Genomic DNA, 16,454 nt, shown 5'->3' with positions numbered 1-16,454 from the left:
AGAGTCATCTGTAGACATTATACTATGAAGCCAAGAATGAACTTGAACCTTTGATCTTCTTGTTTCCACTCCCCATGTGCTGGGATTACAGCCATGTCCACCACGGCATTAGTGGTAGGAACTTACTGGTGGTCGTAACTGCTCTTTTTTAAAGATGGCTACTTGTTAGAGAATTTCCCTGCTGCGTTTTTTGCATGTTTGGCGCCTGTTCACATGACTCAGAAATAGAGAAAGTGGTGTCACAAGCTCGTGGTCTCTTTCAAACAACGTCCCACTTTTTGTTTTATTCCACACACAGCAGTATTGCGGGCATCACTTGCACCAGCCTCACTGAAGCACTCCAGGGGAAGCTGATAGAGAGGACTGGTGGTGTGGATTTGATACTGAAGTCTATAAAAGTAAAATGAGCTGCCTCGAGAGACTGGATCATTTAAAATTCTTAGAGAAATGTATGGCCTAGCAAGAGTGAAGATCTGCATGTGTTGGGAGGACAGAGGACAGTTTTCAGGAGTCAGTTCTCTCCTTCCACTGTGTGGACTCTAGAGTCAAGTTAAAGTTGACCGACTTGGTGGCCAATGCCTTTACCCACTGAGCCATGCCATCAGCCTCATTTACCACATCTTCCTTACCTGTTCATCCTGACGGACCCCTACGCTGATTCCACATGCTGGCTGTTTCAAATAGTGCGGCAGTGGCATGGTCACGTGGCTGTCTCTGTGGTACCCTGGCATTCTCCCTGGGACTCTACAAGGGGCAGGCTGGCCATGGGCATGCTCTCCTGCAAGACAGACAGATCAGTTAGAGCATCACACCACCAAGCCGACTCCCTGGCTCTTCCCTCGCGCCTTATTTGGAAGCAGGGTTTGGTAAGTTGCCCAGGCCGCCTTTGAACTCATCCTGTAGTCCAGGCTTCCCTTGTCTCCTGGTCCTCTGCCTCATCGCCTCTGGGCTGGCATTACAGGCATCGCTGTCTCTTGAAACCCAGAGACTGAAACGGGGTTGAGGGCGTGGCTTACTCGCAGAGTGCTTGCCTAGGCACCTATGAAGCCCTGGGTTCTCTAGCCCCAGCATTTAAAGCAAGCAAAGATATGAAAGAGTTAATGTCTGAAAAGGTGACCTCTTCGCTGTGGTGGCAGCTGGGAGGCTGAGACAGAGTTGTTGAGGCCAGCCTGGGCTACAGGGTGGTATTCAGGGTAAGGAGCAAAACGAAAACAGTGGAAGAGGCTGGAGAGGTGGCGCACTGGTTCAGAGTGCGTACCGTTCTTGCAGAAGACCCGGTTCCCAGCACCAACATTTGGCAGCTCACTTTCAATTCCAGTTCCAGGGGGTCTGACACCAATTTTTAGCATCTGTAGGCACTACACTCAGGTATACACAGTCACACATCTGCATAATTAAAAATAAAAACTTGGAAATAAAATAAAAATAAAAGCTAAGGAAACACTAGGAAGGGGAAGGGAAGAGAAGGAGGGGTCTTTAAAACTCCTCTGCTGAGAACCAGTATAACAGGCTGAGACAACCCCCCTCCTCCAGGTGAAGTGTGTTTAAGCTACTAGATGAACCACTTCAGCGAGCATCGCTGATATGTCAGGTCTGTAAATGGAACCCTCAGGGCCTGAGGACAAGAGGTGTGTGCGTCATATTCCATTGGTTCCGGAGGGAGGACCAGCACTACAGGGTCACCCTCAGCCACAGGGGTTCTAGGGTAGGAGAGCCTAGAATCTCAAAAAAGCCAAACCAAGGGCCAGGGACAACAGGTAAAGATGCTCGCCACCACGCCTGATGACCTGAGCTGAAACCCGGGTAGCCACATAGAGCCACCTCCAACGAGTTGTCCTCTGACCTCCACCTACGCATAAACCATACATACATACATACATACATACATACATACATACATACTTACATACATACATACATACATACCAACAAAGAGTAGAAACATGTATGTTTCTGGATGTGTTCCAAATGTGGCCCCTATTCAGATCTTTCTAGCATTTAGTCTTGTTTTACTGACTGATCCAGATTAAGAAATGTTGTCTTTCTTTTCCTGCCTTCTTTGTCCTTTCATTTTATTTATGAGGGTGACTGGGGAATGAACTGCAGGTTTGGTTTTCACAACTTAAACTTTTATTCATTTTTTAAAATTACACTGTATATTCATGAGTCTCCCCATCCTGAGCATGGCAGCACACAAAGGCCAGCCCAGGGCCTTCAGGGATCCGGCACAGTCGCTCAGGCTTGGCAGGAAGCACCTGGCTTGCCGAGCCATCTTGCTCATATGTTTGATACACACGTTGATACATGTTCGCCATGTACCAGAGTGTAGCCTTTCCAGTTGAATTATCTGTCCTAAAATAAGGACGACACTAGCTTTTATTCTCTGAGGCAGGTGTCTGGCTATGTAGCCCAAGCTAGTCTGGAATCTCTGCCCTGCCTCAGCCTGCCAAGTGCTGGGATTGTAAGTGTGCACCGCCCCACCTGCCTTAAACCAATAGCCATTCAAGAGGTCTGCTTGAGAAGTCAGTGGGCTAATCTGTGCCTGGATCCAGTGAATGGTTAGACTGCCTTCCATCAGGCACTTTATAGAGAGTAAATCAGTAGACGTTATCTCTTCATTATATTGATTTCCTCTTCTTTCGTTGCCAGTGTGGTAAAATTTTTTTTTCTTTTATATTCCCTGTAAATTAGCGTGCATTTTAGCCTCATTAGGCTTGAATGGGGCTTCACTTGTGAGCCCGAGACTCTCAGCTCTCATTATCTACCTGCATGTTGGTAAGAATGTGCCCCATGTTACAAACACCTGCTGCACTGCAAAGTGAAATCACAGAACCCATTCGAGAGAAGCCCTGTGTTTGTGTCCTCTGCTGAGTCTAGGAAGTGCTTGACACTTGTAGTCAGGTGGTTTTTATTGTAAAGCCACCCTCTGTTAGCACTGTCCCCAGGGCTCAAAGCTAGCTGAGCACACCCAGCAGTGAGATTCGGAGTCTTCCCCTCACTGCCCACATGTGGGGTAAGTAAGGGCCAAGGTCGGGAGTGTGTTTATCTCATTGCTACATCCACAAACTCCACAAGGAGCCACTTACAAGGGGGCAGGGATGCTTTTGGGTGTGTGCTGTAGTCTGAGGAGACATTTGTAGTCAGGCGTCAAGGGGAAGGCGTGATGTGGAGCGTGAGCTGCTGGTTTACATCTGGTTGGATCAGTTAGCAGAAAGATAAATACTATCGTTCTGATGGCTTTCTCCTATGTTCCTTTTTTACTTAACCTTAATCTACTTGTTTGTTTATTCATCTATCTATCTATCTATCTATCTATCTATCTATCTAGAAAGGATCTTGCTGTGTAGCGCTGCCTGGCATTCCTAAATTTACGGAGCCTGTCTCTGCCTTCGAAGTGTTGGAATTAAAGATGTGTGCCACCATCCACAACGTTTGTCTAAAAAAAAAAAAAAAAAAATTCAGTATATATGTGAGAGAGAGAGAAGGGGGGAGGGAGAGATTGATTGATTCATCTGGAAGTGTGTTTCCCACCCTCAAGACAGTGCAGTGTGGCAAGATGGAGCCTAAAAATGAGGCAGATTAAAGTTGCGTGCAGTACCCAGCTTCTTTCAGAGCATCAAACAGTTTATACTCTGAGGGTTAAGAAAGGTCACCAGAGTAACGTTCTCATGAGTTCAAGCTGTACATAAACACAAGTTCAAGCCACACATGGCGGAAACATGCTCTTACACAGATATAAAAAACAACAATAGCCAGTTGTTGTAAATACTGTGAAGTGAGCTCACTCCCGTGTGCCACACCTGGTAGGGGCACAAACACACATTCCAAGAAAAATTCTGTGTTTATGAAGAAACTGAGGTCACAAGACTCTGTTTTCTTGTCATTTTCTCATGTGCACTCAGAATTCCCCTCACAGGACTCCATTCTTGGACATGTTCTGACATTAAGGACTGGTTCTAGGAGTCAGTTTTCTCCGATAACGTGTGACTTGGGGATCAAACTTGGTCACCAAGCATGGTGACAAAGCACTTTTCCCTGCTGAGCCATCTTGGCGGGCCTTCCTTTTTTCTTTTTATTTAGTTTGGGTCCTCAGCCCATGGGGGGCAAGGATGATGCCACCCACCTTCAGGTCTTTGCCCCTCGGGTAACCCTTTATGGTAAGGCCTTCACAGACACACCCCAGGGCCATCTTGGAGGTGGTTGTAGATCCCGGCAAGTTGAAAGAAATGCATGGTTGTTCAACAGTTGGTTCCTAGTCATTAGAGAGTAGACAGTTTAGGGCAGGGCTGGTGCTGCGCTGCTATGGTGCTTTCCTAGCACACACTAAGCCCTGCACAAGCCAGGATTGCTGGGCCATGCCTGTAAGCCTAGCATGTGGGAGGGGAGGCCAGAAGGCTAGAAGTTTAGGGTCATCCTTGGCTACATAGTGAAATGGAGGCCAGCCTGGGCTACATGAGACAAACACAGAAGGTTTTAATGACTTTCAGCACACAGTCCATCTTCACAGTGAGTCCCCTTTAGCATCTCATGATGTGTTATTGCTAATAATAAATTATTAAAATTTCTCCCTCCATCATAGTTATAACATATGATCTCGTCTGAGAGCTCTGCTTTGGGCGCTTTTAAATATTAACAAGGAGTTCCTTTGAGATAGCTTTTCCACGCAGTTGTATAACTTGAAATATCTAGGCAGCATTGAAATCTGACCTGTCTTTACACCCGTTTCCTGTATTTTTGTACATTCGGGTTAGTAGTACAGTTAATTTTTTTCCAGCTTGATTTTTCCTAATGGTATCTTAAACTGTGTTACCACTTGCTCTCTCTAAAATCCACCGAAGCTTAGCCTAATGAATTCTCCAAATCTCTGAGCAAACAGAAGCTATTTTCCCATTTATTCTGAGGGGCTGTGGGTGGTTGACACTCAGAGAAGGGCATCTGGGTGGAGTGTCCGCTGTACCTGTGAACAGCCATCCACAGTGACGGCCATCTGCAGCAACAGCCATCTGCAATGACGGTCATCTGCAGTAAGAGGTCATCTGCAGCAAGCAGCCATCTGCAGTGATGGTCATCTGCAGCAACAGCCATCTGCAGCGAGCAGCCGTCTGCAGTGAACAGTCATCTGCAGTAAGAGGTCATCTGCAGCGAGCGGCCATCTGCGGTGATGGTCATCTGCAGTGAATGGCCATCTGCAGTGATGGTCATTTGCAGTAAGAGGTCATCTGCAGCGAGCGGCCATCTGCAGTGAGCAGCCATCTGCGGTGACAGCCATCTGCAGTGAGGGTTTGTAGAGCTCATCTGAGGCTCAGGCCAAGTCCCCACTCTGCCATCTGTAGGGGCAGGTCACCTAAAGCTCATTTGTAGGATTGGCTTTTTTAAAAAATACGATGCAGTTCTTCCTCCTACAGAGTATGTGTTGTGGTGAGTGTGTGTGTGTGTGTGTGTGTGTGTGTGTGTGTGTGTGTGTGTGTGTGTGAGTGAGAGAGAGAGATATGTGTCTATGTGTTTGAATGTCTGTGTTGGTGTGCAGTTTGTAAGCAGTGCACATGCCCTTCAGTTTCAGTTACTGCCTGTGTCTACAATAGTGAAGCTAGCTGCTGAGAGAGTCCAGTTCCGAGCTGGCTCTCCTGGCCATGGCTGTGGTCCCAGCACTCAGGAACAGAGTCAGGATCTTCAGGAGCTCAAGCTCACCCAGTTATGTGGGGCCAGGGAGCTGTGTGACCAGGGAGCCTGCCTGGAGCAATGGTGAGGGCTAGGCACGTCCAAACCCTGACAGCCTCATCCTGAGACCAGCAGAAGGCGGTTCCTCAGGCTCTTACTGCTGACCAAGACGCTGCATTGCACCCTCCCGCCCGGCTACGCTCCAGCTCGGTGTGCTGTGGGGACCAGGGGGAGCAGGTATGGGGCAGCAAGGTTGCAGATAAGCCTGAGGCTAGCCTGGGTACGTGAGCATCTCACAACCAAAGCAAAAAGGGTTGCTCTGCAGAGGCCTGAGATGTACCTTCTTATTAGAGAAAGAATCATTTCCCCTCTGCAGTTTACCAAGAGGAGGACTGAGGAGACCTGGGGGACATGTCTGGGTTTCCAGGGCTCAAGAATTAGAAGCCAATCTAGTAGGAATTTACATGTTGGTAAAATAAGTAAGGCTTGTATGTAAATCCACAAGTGTTTCTCCTTTGGTGTGATATTCTATTTATTTGTTTTTAATTCGTTTACTTTTGATATTAGGAATACAATTGCATCATTTCCCCTGTCATCCCCACAAGCTCTCACACACACCCTTCCTTGCTCACTTGCAGCTTCATGGCCTCTGCTTTCAGGAATTGTTGCTGCATGAATATAAATGTGTACATACATATCCTGCATGATTTCCTCAGTCTACATAATGTATAATACCACACTTAGTGGGGCAGCAGAGATGGCTCAGCAGTTAAGAGCTTTTGCTGCCCCTGCAGAGGACCCGCGTTTAGCTCCAGTTCCAAGCCATCCGTGCCCGTTTCTGGATTCCACAAGTGCTAAGCTTGCATGTGGTGGTGCACATAAATGCATGCATTCCTGCAAATGCTCTTATGTGTGAGATATAAATAAATTTTTTAAAAAATTATGCTCAAAGCTTATCACAAGTTTGATATGGTTATACACACCTGTAATCCCAGTGCATGGGTAGAGGCAGGAGGATTACTACAAATTCTAGGACAGCCTGTGCCACATAGATTCTGTCTGAAAAGATAGTTATTTCATTATAGAGTTTCAGTGGGATCTGAATCAATACTCTTCACATAGCTGTGAGAAAATATAACATGCAAAAGCAGTTTAAGGGAGGAAAAGTTCGCATCATGGTGGGAAAGGCGTGGCGGCAGGAGCGTGAGGTGGCTGGTCACATGGCAACCACAGGCAGGAAGCAGAGAAAGAGAGATGGATGCTGGGGCTCCAGCCTAGGACCCCCAGCCCATGCATGGTGCTGCCCATATTCAATGTGGGTCCCACCTCAGTTAACTCTTCCTGGAGATGCTCTCATAGACTTGTCCAGGGTGTGTCTCCTAGGTGATCTCAAATCCAGTCAAATTGATCGTGAAATGTGACCACCACAAGCTGCCCTCCGCAGAATGGTCTGTGACTAACGACCCTGACTGCTGTCCTTTCCACAGGGCGTGACCTACTGTGGCGAGAGTGCAGCCAGCAGCCTCACCATGGCCAATGTGCCCTGGCATGAGGAAGTTGTCCGGTTTGTCCACGAGCTGGTGGATCTGCTTCCTGACTATGAAATCGCATGTGAACATGAGCACTCCAACTGCCTCCTGATTGGACACAAAAAGGTAAGTGGTGTGCTTCTGCCCCATCGCTTTTCCCTTTCTTCTGTTTCCTCTCTAGCCCCCTTACTTGATCACAATGGATGTCTACTTGTCCACTGTCTTTCCTAATACAAACACTAAGAAAGCCCTGAACAAAGTAGAGAGCACTATTTCGTTGTTTTGAGTTTAAAGATTTACTTTTATTTTTAATTATGTATGTGCATGTCTGTGTGTGTGGTATGTGCATGTGAGTGCAGTGCCCTCGGAGGCCTGAAGAGGGTGTCACATCCCCTAGAGTGGAGTACAGGGGGCTCTGTCTAAGTTCACAATTGGGTAAATCGCCTTAAACCATCAAGTTTAAAGACACCAAACACAAAATAATCTGGGGCCACAGAGAGGACTCATTGGATAAAAAGCACTTGTCACCAGTCTTGAGAATTGGCTCTTGGGACCCACGGAGTGGGTGGAGGGAGCTGACTCCTGTAAGTTAGCCTCTGACCTCACACATGAGCACCCTCTCCCCTCAATGAATAAATGTAATATAGATTTAGAAAGCATTGTTAATTAAAGTAAAGGAGAGAGATCCTGGCCCAGGTGTTGGCACTTGGGTAGTGGGTTTGGACCATAGCTAATGTGTCATCTTACGTCGATTCCTTTAGAGCATTAATAATGATAAAAATCCTGTGCTGTCACTTCGTTTATGGGACTCACACCTCTGTGTGAAAGGTGAGAAAATAGCTAGATGATGTTGCTTGATTTTTTTTTCCCCCTTCATAGCAGGTGCTCACTCCTGTGCATCTGCCCTCATGCTGGTCCTGTCTAGCACAGCCTGGCTGTTTAGTCAGGGCCATATATACCTCACTACACTGTGTCATAAGATCATCCATGACCTTTTGAGTTTGTTTATTATTCTGCGTAGATTTACTCTACCCTTCATGTGGGGGTGTGAGGAGGCCCTGAAGTCAGATGACCTCCCCCTCAGGACACTTCCTCTCACATCTTGAGATCTGAGGCTTTGTTTCCCTGTTGACACAGCTGTCTTCTGACACACTTTGTGTCAGTCATGCTAAATGGTGCCCTTTTAGCTTCTGCTTTTTGCGTGAAACAGTTTGACTTTTCTTAGCTACTTTTATCTCAGCTTGTCTTGAGGCATGTAGAAATTCTGTTTGATCCTGGAGGCCTAGAGGCTCAGCATAAATAGTTTGAGTCACCTATACTCTGGATGGACATCATCTATCTGTGTACCCCACACCCCACATTCATTGGGATTGACGTTCCAGTCCCCCAGTGTGACTGTCGTAGAGATGGGGATTCTAAGGGTTGGATGAAGTCATGGGAACAGGGCCCTGATCTGACGGGTCAGCATCCTGAAGGAGACACTGAACTGCCTGCACACTGGGAGTAGCCCACGTTGGCCCGCTGAGAAGGCATCCTTTGCCAGCCAGGAAGACGGCCCTATTCAGAGACCTGATCATGGGCTTTGGCCTCCAAAATGTGTCTGTTCCTGAGCTGCCCAGACTGAGGTCCCTTGTTAGAGTGACCCAAGACCACTAGTGCATCCATGTCCTGTCACAGCAGCTTGTCCTCCAGTTATGTCCTCAGAGACTGGGAGTCAGAATTGTCATCCCATCTGTGCAAGTGGCTTCTTCCATTCTGTTCAGTTTGGACCAGTGCACAGTGTCAGAAGACCATCAGCATGGCCTCCCACACCCACATTTTCACACTACCTGGTTTGTTGTGTTTTGAGAGAGAGAGAGAGAGAGAGAGAGAGAGAGAGTATACAGAGACTCAATTCTAAAGGTTTTTTTTGTTGTTTTTGTTTTTTCAAAACAGAGTTTCTCTGTGTAGCCTTGGCTGTCCTGGAAGTCGCTTTGTAGACTAGGCTGGCTTCGAACTCAGAGATCTGCCTACCTCTGCCTCCCCAAATGCTGGGATTTTTTTTTTTTTTTTTTTTTTAAATGTAGGCTAGTCTAAAAAAATAGGTTTATGGGTTCTAATCCAGTGGCTCTCAACCTTCCTAATGTTGTGAAGCTTTAATGCTGGTCCTCATGTTGTGGTGACCCACAACCATAAAATTATTTTCATTGCTACTTCATAACTGTAATTCCACTACTGTTACGAATCATAACATAAATATCTGATATACAGGATATCTGATATGTGACCCCTGTGAAAGGGTTGTTTGACTCACAAAGGGATCATGACCCACAGGTTGAAAACCATCAGCCTGGTTTACAAAATGAGTTCCAGGATAGTCAGGACAACATGCCGATAAACTGTCTTGAAAAACAAAAACAAAACAACAACAACAACAAAAAACCACACACACACACACACACACAAAGGAAAGAAAAAGAAAAGAAAAGAAAAATATCCTTTTGCTTTTCTGAGACTGACTACCCATGACAAGGAATCCTTTATTTCTTATTTTTTGTTTGCTTTAAAAAAAGATTTACTTGCCAGGTGTGGTGGTGCATCCACTTGGGAGGCAGAGGCAGGCGGATCAGTGTGAGTTCAAGGCCAGCCTGTTCGGTCTACAAAGAGAGTTCCAAGACAGTCTTACACAGAGAAACCTTGTCTCAACAAAAACAAAACAAAACAAACAAACAAGCAAAAAATCCTTTTTTCTCCCCTGCAAGACAGTGTTTCTCTTTGTACCCTTGGCTGTCCTGGACTTGCTTTGTAGACCAGGCTGGCCTTGAACTCACAGAGCTCCTCCTGCCTCTGCCTCCCCAGTGCTGGATTTAAAGGCGTGTGCCACTGAGCCAAGTGACTTTGAACTCTTACTCTTTCTGCCTCTGCCTCCTGAGTGCTGAGGTTGCACGTGTGTGCCATCATGCCTGCCTGGAAAGAGCTGCGTGTCCCAGGACTGAGGACAGCTGTGTGCTGTGCGCCTTGGAAGAGAGTAAGAGTGGCAGGCCAGGCCTCCACCTGGACGGCGCAGGCAGCCTCGGGGCTCCACTTCAAACCCTGGACCTGGAAGAGGGAGGCTGGTAGTTCATCAACAGACTAATTACGCTCTTACGTGCATTTGGCCCTGTCTACTAGAAAGCTCTTAACTGTTTAACATAGACCACTTTTTCTTAGCTGTAACTGGAAACTGTTGCCTCAATTGATTCAAAGAATTATTAGGCTTTTGTTATGTTTTCAAAGATTTATTTGCATTGTGTGTGTGTGTGCGTGTGTGCACACGCGCTCCTGTGTTCACTCTCATGCAACTCAGAGGTTAGAGGAGGGCGTCAGATCCCCCATTGCTACAGTTATAGGTGGCTATGAACCACCCGACACGGGTGCTGGGACCCAAATGTGTGTCCTCTGCATGAGCAGTGCGAGGTCCGAAGCACTGAGCCCCGTCTCCAGCCCTGCTGTTATTTTGAGGCAGGCTCTCACTGTGTAGCCCAGGCTGCCTAGTTCCTCGAGCCTCAGTCTTCTCAGCGCTGTGACAGAAACACTTGTCTATTTACAAGTCACCCGCCGACATTAGTTTTACCCAAGTGATGCCACATCGAGCCCTGGAATGAAAAGCCCTTTCCACAGAGCGAGTTTCCTTGGCCTCTCCTCGCTTGCTTCTGTGCTCTCTTCATCCCCAGCCATTATTCCACAGCGACTTTTGAGAAGCAATTTACTTAAGAGAGTACAAATTGGATTATTCCCCATTATTGAATTGAAATTCTTAACGAGGCTTTCTGCTAATGAGATATTGTATGCACGTCAGGATGCAAAGGCTTGCTTGAGTCATTTAGCAGCTCAGAATTAGAAGCCATTGATTAAGGCTTTACTCAAGCAAAGTTTAGCAATAAGAAGCCCTCCACACCGCTCTGCTAGCAGAGTGAAAACACACCAGATAAAAAGCAGCCACAGCAGGAAGAGCTCGAATCAGCTTGACCATGAACTCTCCGGAACACCAGACACGTAGCTCTCTGCAGCTGTCTGCAGTCACCTAGCTCTAGAACTCCACTGCCAATTTTAGGGAGTAGTCTCCCTCCTTTTCCAGAAATATAGCCTCACTCTGTAGCCCAGGCTGACCTGTGCGCCTCCCCCTCCCCCCTATTTATATAAGTTCTTTTTCTTTTTTTTTAAAGGCTTTAATTTTTCTTCTTGTTTTTTGAGATTATAATTAACTTCATATTCTTCCCCCTTTCTCCTTCAAACCCTTCCACACACCCCTCCTTACAGCCTTCCAAGTTCATGGCCTCTCTCTTCATTAATTGTTGTTACATGCCTATGTGTGTGTGTGTGTGTATATATATATATCCATATATATATGTGTGTGTGTGTGTGTGTGTGTGTGTGTGTATGTGTGTGTGTGTGTGTATATATGTGTGTGTGTGTGTGTGTGTATATATGTGTGTGTGTGTGTGTGTGTGTGTATATATATATCCATATATATATACATATATGTGTGTGTGTGTGTGTATACATGTACGACCTGCTCTGGCCTCTGGTTTTTCTGCCTCAGTCTCCCAGGGTCTGAGGCTCCAGGCCTGGGCCACCATGCCCAGCTCAGGAACTAGTACTTGTCAACAGTTGTTAATGTGTGTGGCACGGAGCAGTCTTCAGGGACACAAGCCTATAAAACTGTAACACGATAGGAAAATCAGGGCTTATTAACAGGTTGAAGCATGTGTGTGCGCGAGTGTGTGTGTCGGGGTCACAGGTAGCTCAGGCTGGCCTTGAACTTCTGATCATCCCAATTCTACCTCTGGAGTGGTGGGATAGCTGATGTGCGGTACCATGTCTAGTTTGCGGGATGCTGGGAACAAAACCCAAAGCTTTTTACGTGTTTTGGGGAGCCTGCTACCAGCAAAGCTATATTCTTGACCTCCTCACTCTGGGGACTTTTAGACATTTATTTGATCTTTAAAAAAAACACATTTGTATTTATGTATGTTGGGGGTGGGTTTACCCATGTCGGTCAGAAGAGGGCATTGAATCTACCAGAGCTGGAGTTAAAGGAAGTTGTGAGCTACCTAACACAGGTGCTGGGAACAAATTCTAGTTTTCTGGGAAAACAGTATATGCTCTTAACCACTGAGCCATCTTTCCAGTCCACAGTAATGCTATGTGTCTTAGTCAGGGCTTCTCTTACTGTGATGAAACACCAGGACCAAAAGCAACTTGGAGAGGAAAGAGTTTATTTCAGCGTACTGCTTGTCGTCAGTCCATCACTGGAACCTGGAGACAGGAACTGATTCAGAGGCCATGGAGGGATGCTGCTTACTGGCTTGCTCCTCATGGCTTGCTCACTCAGCCTGCCCTCTTATACCACCCGGACCAGCAGCCTGGGGATGGCAGCACCCGTGGTGAGCTGGGCACATCCACAGTAAGCATCAATTGAGAAAACGCACCCCAGGGCCATCTGGTGGGGGCGGTTTCTCAGTTGAGGTTCTCTAGGCAGCACGCTGCTGTGAGCCCAATGGAGGAGCTGGAACTTTCTGCTTTATACAGCTTTACTTCTCACCTGCCAACTTTTCTTTGCAGTTTAAGATTGATGGAGAGTGGTGGACGTGGATCGATTACGGCCGCTTCCAGGAGCTCGTCCTACAGCACGAAGAGAGTGGAGGCTCAAAGACGTTCAGCGCCAGCGACTACATGGCCAGAACCCCGCAGTGGGCACTGTTCGGTGCCAGGGAAAGAGGCTTTGATCCCAAAGACACGAGATACCAGAGGAAGAACAAAACGAAGGACATTTCCGGATGTTGAGCTTATCTGAGTTAAAAATCTCCAAAGATAAAAGCTGCCTGGCTCCACAGGGTCCTCAAGCCCCATCACAGTCCCCAGGGCCAAACTTCAGAGCCGTGTCTCACAGAGACTGACACCACCAGCCAACCGTACCACTGAGGCCGCACCCATACTTTGAGGGCTGGGCACTGGGCTCAAGGCCTTTCAGAACTCAGGCCCTTTCCTGACCTGATTTCTGAGACAGTGATGGGGACAGTAACCTTTGGATCTTTAATAGTTTTGAATTTTGTGTTAGTGATTTTCCTAAGTGCTATCCCTGGGTGTTACCCATGGAATAAAGTACCTTTGCCTCTCTCTTCTTCCCGAGTTCGTGGCTTTCCCCACCTTCTTGTCTTTCCTTTAGATCTCTTCTGCTTAGGTAGTGTGGGCTGGCATCCACTCACAGCAGCGCTCCTGCCTCAGCTCACTGAGAGGTGGGATCGTGGGCCAGCACCACCAGGCAGGCTCTCTGAGCTGTGAGTGATCACCTAGTATGTTTAGCTTATAGTGCCCCAGGCTAAACCTTTCTGCTCCTTCCAAGGTAAGGAGTCTACCCCTTCCTCCATCTTAGAGTCACACCTCCTGAAGAGGATTGGTCAGTTTTCAAAGGTGTGTGCGTGCGTGTGTGTGTGTGTGTGCGTGCGTGTGTGTGTGTGTGTGTGTGTGTGTGTGTGTGTGCGCGCGCGCGCGCGCGCGTGCACGCATGTGTCCATGGAGGCCAGAGTGTGGTGTCAGATCCTCTGGAACTAGAGTTACAGGTAGGTGGTTGTGAGCTGGCCAACACGGGCACTGGGAACTGAACTCAGCTTCTCTGAAAGAATGGCACCTCGCTTAACTGCTGAACCATCTCTCCAGCCCCAAATGTTTTTTATTTGGTTTTCCAAATATTTTAAGATACTAAATCAATCACATATTCACAACTTCTGTGGGAATTGTTTTAGACCTTAAGCCAGCCTAGGTTTAGTTGTGTCCCAGGCAGGTTACCACAGCAGGTAACATGGGCCAGATGAGAGTCCAAGCCCCTTCCGGGAGAGATGCTGCTACTCAGTGTGTCATCAGTCCAGCCAACATGCATGGGATGGGGTCTCTCCTTGTCTTTCTTTCTGTGTGCGCATGGGACACACAAACATGCATGCACACACGCACACACACCTCTGCCTCCTCTCCGTGTCCCTCTGTCACTGTTTAGTTTTCTGTTCTTTTTAACCCTTTGATTTCTTGAGACAGAGTCTCATGTAGCCCAGGCCGACCTCAAATTCACTTTGTAGCTGAGGATAGTTTTGAACTTCTGACTCTCCTGCCTCTGACTCCTTAGTGCTGGGATTGTAAGTGTGCATCACTGTCCCTGGCTTCAAAGTTTTTTTTGTTTTTTGTTTTTTTTTAAGCCAGAAACATCTTAATCAAGTAATTGAAGTTATTTTAAAATTCTTTTATCCAAAACTTAGTAATCTCTCCTAAAGATCCAGGATACAGTTATTCATTTATGTCCTCAGATTAAAGATTCTTCTGTTCTTTGAGTTCTATAAGATCCTTCCTCAGAAGCCCCAGGGCCAGCTAGCCTGAGTATACATGTGACAAATGAGGAAGCCGGTCTCAACATGGGCCCAAGCCAAGGTTTCCTCCGACCTTCACACTTACACAGGTACGCCTTTAGTCACGTACATAGACACAGGCACATGTACACACGCTCTCAGAGATTTAAAGAAAAGTAGAGGGTACTGGAAGGCTGGCTGAGCAGTTGAGATTGTATACTGCCCTTGTAGAAGACCTGCGTTTGGTTCCTTGAGCCTGTATCAGGAAACTCACAACCACCTGTAACTCCAGCTCCCAGAGTTCTGGCCCCTGGAGGTGCTCCCCGCATGCAGGGAATATAGACTCATACATGCACACACGTGTGCATAAATAAATCTTAAAAATAAAATTAGGGGCATGCAAAGGTGGCTGAGCTGCTTAAGGTGCTTGTCCCCAAGGGCGGTGACCCGAGTTGGTTCCTCTGTGTGGTGGAAGGGGAGGACTGACTCCTGCAAGCTGTCCTCTGACCACGTGTGCAACCAGCCACACAGCCACACACATGCACATACACACAAAATCATTAAATGAACATTCTATAGAACTTAGAAGTCTAGATATCTAAATGAAGGAAATAAACAGATCATATATTCGGAGGTAGGTGTAACTGACTGTGCTGGGACTTAGATTTGGGTTGCACTGAGTGACACGTTCCATCATGAAACAGGTTACCCTCATTTTTATAGTCAGAAGAAAAGGGGTGTCATACATAAATGCATTCAACGGTTAACAGTGGAAGGGACAGCAGGTTAGACCAGTGACACCTGGGCATGTCCCAGATTTCACACGTTGTACACTCAATGTTTTGATTGGGAGAAGGCAAGAGTGCCCTAACCTGGATACGTTTTGAGAAGGTTTTCTATCAGGAGATTGTCAGGTAAGAGTCAGATGTTAAGGTCATTGGCTATTACGTGGCTAGAGAGAGCACGAGAGGCTCTTCAGTGTGTACCTACAGCGTCCCCCACGCTTCCCGTGTGCTTCTCAGCCAAGGCCATGCTGTCTGCAGGATCTCAGGCATCTATGTGCTAGTGTCACACAGCATCAGCTCACTAATGCATACTGGTGTGCATTGCATGTGTGTGTGTTGTATGCACGCATGGGTGTGCAGGTATGCTCACCTGTGCACATGCACAGTCCAGTGGAAGACTACTCTTACTTTCAACATTATTTCCTTGAGGCAGTGTCCCTTACTGAGCCTAGAACAAGCCTGGTGTCCAGGAAAGCCGTATTTTTACCCCTGTATCCGGCATTGGGGTTACAGGCACATTTGTACTCCTAGCTTTTTACCTGGCCTCTGGGCATTCAAACTTGTGTCCCCATGCCATGTAACAAGTGTTCTTACCCACTGAGCCACCTCCCAACCCCTATCTTTGTTTTATTTTTGATACAAGGTCTCACACACCATCTAGGCTGTCTTGGACCTCACTGTATAGCCCAGGATGTCCCTCTGTCTGTGCCTCTGCCTCCTGAGGGCTGGGGTTACTGGTGTGAGCGCCCATACTTTGCATTCAATTGAGCTATTAGACAGACAGACAGACAGACAGACACACACACACACACACACACACACACACACACACAAAGATAATAAACATAAGGCTAGAAAGATAAATGGCTCAGTGACCAAGAGGGCTTCATGCTCTGGGAGGGAACCGGATTTCAGTTGCCAGCACCCACTCAGGTGGCTTACAACCGCCTGCAACTTCAGCTCCAAGGAATCTGACACATTCGTTTGGCTTCTGTAAGCACCTGCACACATGGACACATGTACACTGCCATGCACACACGCACACATGCATACTTTTTAAAAAGGTCTTTTAAAAAAGACAGAATTGGAAGAAGGAAAAAAAAAAAACCCAAACCATTCTTTAGAAT

At 47.1% G+C, this 16,454-nt stretch overlaps 1 protein-coding gene across 1 annotated transcript in view; it reads left to right on the top strand.

The window, feature by feature from the left end:
* The window catches only part of LOC127202676 (S-adenosyl-L-methionine-dependent tRNA 4-demethylwyosine synthase TYW1), a 75,559-nt gene extending 62,440 nt beyond the window's left edge, over nucleotides 1-13,119 (top strand). Inside the window, exons 15-16 of the mRNA XM_051161382.1 lie at nucleotides 7,146-7,313; nucleotides 12,771-13,119. Coding sequence (XP_051017339.1) covers nucleotides 7,146-7,313; nucleotides 12,771-12,992 — 390 coding nt within the window. The 3' untranslated portion in view covers nucleotides 12,993-13,119. The remainder of the gene's footprint in view (nucleotides 1-7,145; nucleotides 7,314-12,770) is intronic.
* Nucleotides 13,120-16,454: the final 3,335 nt, after the last annotated feature.

The sequence above is a fragment of the Acomys russatus genome, chromosome 19 (assembly GCF_903995435.1).
Source record: "Acomys russatus chromosome 19, mAcoRus1.1, whole genome shotgun sequence".
In the NCBI taxonomy this organism is placed as follows: Eukaryota; Metazoa; Chordata; class Mammalia; order Rodentia; family Muridae; genus Acomys; species Acomys russatus.
This window is presented reverse-complemented; position numbering and strand designations above follow the sequence as displayed.